Source organism: Austrofundulus limnaeus, unplaced genomic scaffold (genome assembly GCF_001266775.1).
Source record: "Austrofundulus limnaeus strain Quisiro unplaced genomic scaffold, Austrofundulus_limnaeus-1.0 Scaffold2940, whole genome shotgun sequence".
Classification (NCBI taxonomy): domain Eukaryota; kingdom Metazoa; phylum Chordata; class Actinopteri; order Cyprinodontiformes; family Rivulidae; genus Austrofundulus; species Austrofundulus limnaeus.
Window position 1 is genome coordinate 3,349 of NW_013955342.1, and position 2,208 is coordinate 5,556.

The window sequence follows — 2,208 nt, forward strand, 5'->3', positions numbered from 1 at the left end:
GAAAATCAAATTGTTTAGCACTTTGAAAAATTGTACAAGATATAACATCTCTGTGTCTCTACCAAAAACATCTACAAACCAGTAATTATGTGTCTGCATTTACCACAGTCTCACATCTTCCAGTGCCACATTCAATAACTTGTGAATCAACTGTGGAGGCACCTGGGGGGCCAGTCAGATTCCAGGAGTGACATGTGGCMCCCTGGTCACACCTCTGGCTCTGCCCCTAGTGTGCAGTTTAGACTAATTCAGCAGAAAGTAACAGAGTTTTTAAGATACTGTATTTCTGAGCAACTGAGAAAACTGACCTGAGAGTTTCCAGTTTACAGTTTGGACACTGCAGTGCATCAGACAGAGGCTTCACTCCTGAATCATGGATTCTCAGGTCCAGTTCTCTCAGACTGGAGGACTGGGATCTGAGAACTGAGGACAGAGCTCCACATGTTKCATTGTAGAGGGTACAGTCACTCAGTCTGAAGAGGAAATAAGACAAGAAAGAATCTGTAACTTTCTCTGCAGTAAAACCAACAGTAACATCTTCACTATTGTTTTCCTGTTTCTCTTTATTATTCAACTTATTCCATCTTCTTCCTCGTCGCCACGCTACTCCTCCTACATACTTTGTCCTGTAGCTGCCATGGTCATTTCTATCTGTAAAGGTCCTGTGCCAAATGATTACTGTGCCATCTGGTGTCTGTATAACTTGTATTTTTTGAAATATTAATGTTTCAACTTTATTCCAAAGTTCAAATAATGAGAGTCAATGGGGCCTTGTAATGGTCCAATACTGCCCCATGCTGGACTTAACTTGGTACTGCTCCATTCTTTGATAATATTTAATCTCAATTGTTCAGTGTTTACAATAATAATATGATTATATTTTGATGTTTTACTATAATATTTTCTTAATACTGTTCTAGTGTTTTAACATATTGCACTCAATTGTCAATAATTGCATTGGCAAGATAAACTTTTTCTGTATAAATACAATCCAATCCCTGGGATTGTCATCTGCCACATCTCCAATAGTCTCAAAATGAGCACTGTGGGTTTTCATGTGGGAGATCAGGGTTCAAATCCAGCTATTGCTACTTTAACAAAAATCTCTGCAAACTTCATGTTGTCACACAGTTACCTTAATTACAAACACCTGCTGATGTGACAGGCACAAGCTGGTATAGAAAACACATTTGAACTTGGTCAAAGTTCATTCTGAAAGTCCAACGCTCCTGCATACATTGTCCTACTGCTGCCATTGTAATTTCTATCTGTAAAGGTCCTGTGCCAAATGATTGCTTTGCCTTTTGCAGCCTGTACCACTTGTAGTTTTTGAAATATTAATGTTGAAACTTTATTCCAAATTCATAAAATGTGAGTCAACTGGGCCCTATAATGGGCCAATACTGCACCCAGCTGTTCCCATCTAGGTACTGCACCACAGTTTTTAATATTTAATATCAACAGTTCAGTGTTTACAATACTAATATGATTGTATTTTGATGTTTTACTATAATATTGTGTTAATACTGCTCTACTTTTGTAAATTATGCAGTTTAGTGTCAATAATTGTATTGGCAATGTGGTCTCTTTCTGCACACATACAAACCAACCCCTGCCACCACCTTCTGCCACAACTCCATTGGCCTAATAGTCTATGTCATGGACTTTCATGTGGGAGATCAGGATTCAAAAACCTGGCTAATGCAACTTTAAGAAACAATCTCTTCAAACTTCAAATTGTCACAAAATTACCTTAATTCTAAAGACCTGCTGACGTGACAGGTACAAGCTGGTATTGAAAACACATTTGAACTTGGTCAAAGTTCATTCTGCAAGTCCAATGCTGCAGGCAAAGCCATGCTTCAATGACATGCTATGTGGCAATGCACACTTGTTTTCACATCGTAAAAACCCATGACTTGTCAGTGTGCATTTTATTGTGATTCGTTTCCCATCCAAGTCATCTCACCTTTGCCATGCTTTGCCTCCTGCATAGTTTGTCCTAGAGCTGCCATTGTAATTTATATCTGTAAAGCCCCTGTGCCAAATGATGGCTATGCCTTTTGGTGCCTGTAAAACTTATAGTTTTTGAAATATTAATGTTTAATAAATTATAATGGGAGTCATTGGGGCCTTGTAATGGTTCAATGCTGCCCCCTGCTGTACTCAACTTGGTACTGCACCATAGTTTTTATATTTAATCTCAAT

General features: G+C 38.4%; 1 protein-coding gene across 1 annotated transcript in view; it reads right to left on the bottom strand.

Moving 5' to 3' along the window:
- Nucleotide 1: 1 nt before the first annotated feature.
- The window catches only part of LOC106511570 (protein NLRC3), a gene marked incomplete at both ends in the record, with an annotated part of 7,718 nt that continues 5,511 nt past the window's right edge, over nucleotides 2–2,208 (bottom strand). The window contains 2 exon segments of the mRNA XM_014000328.1: nucleotides 2–226; nucleotides 309–473. Of these exon segments, the coding sequence (XP_013855782.1) occupies nucleotides 175–226; nucleotides 309–473 (217 nt within the window).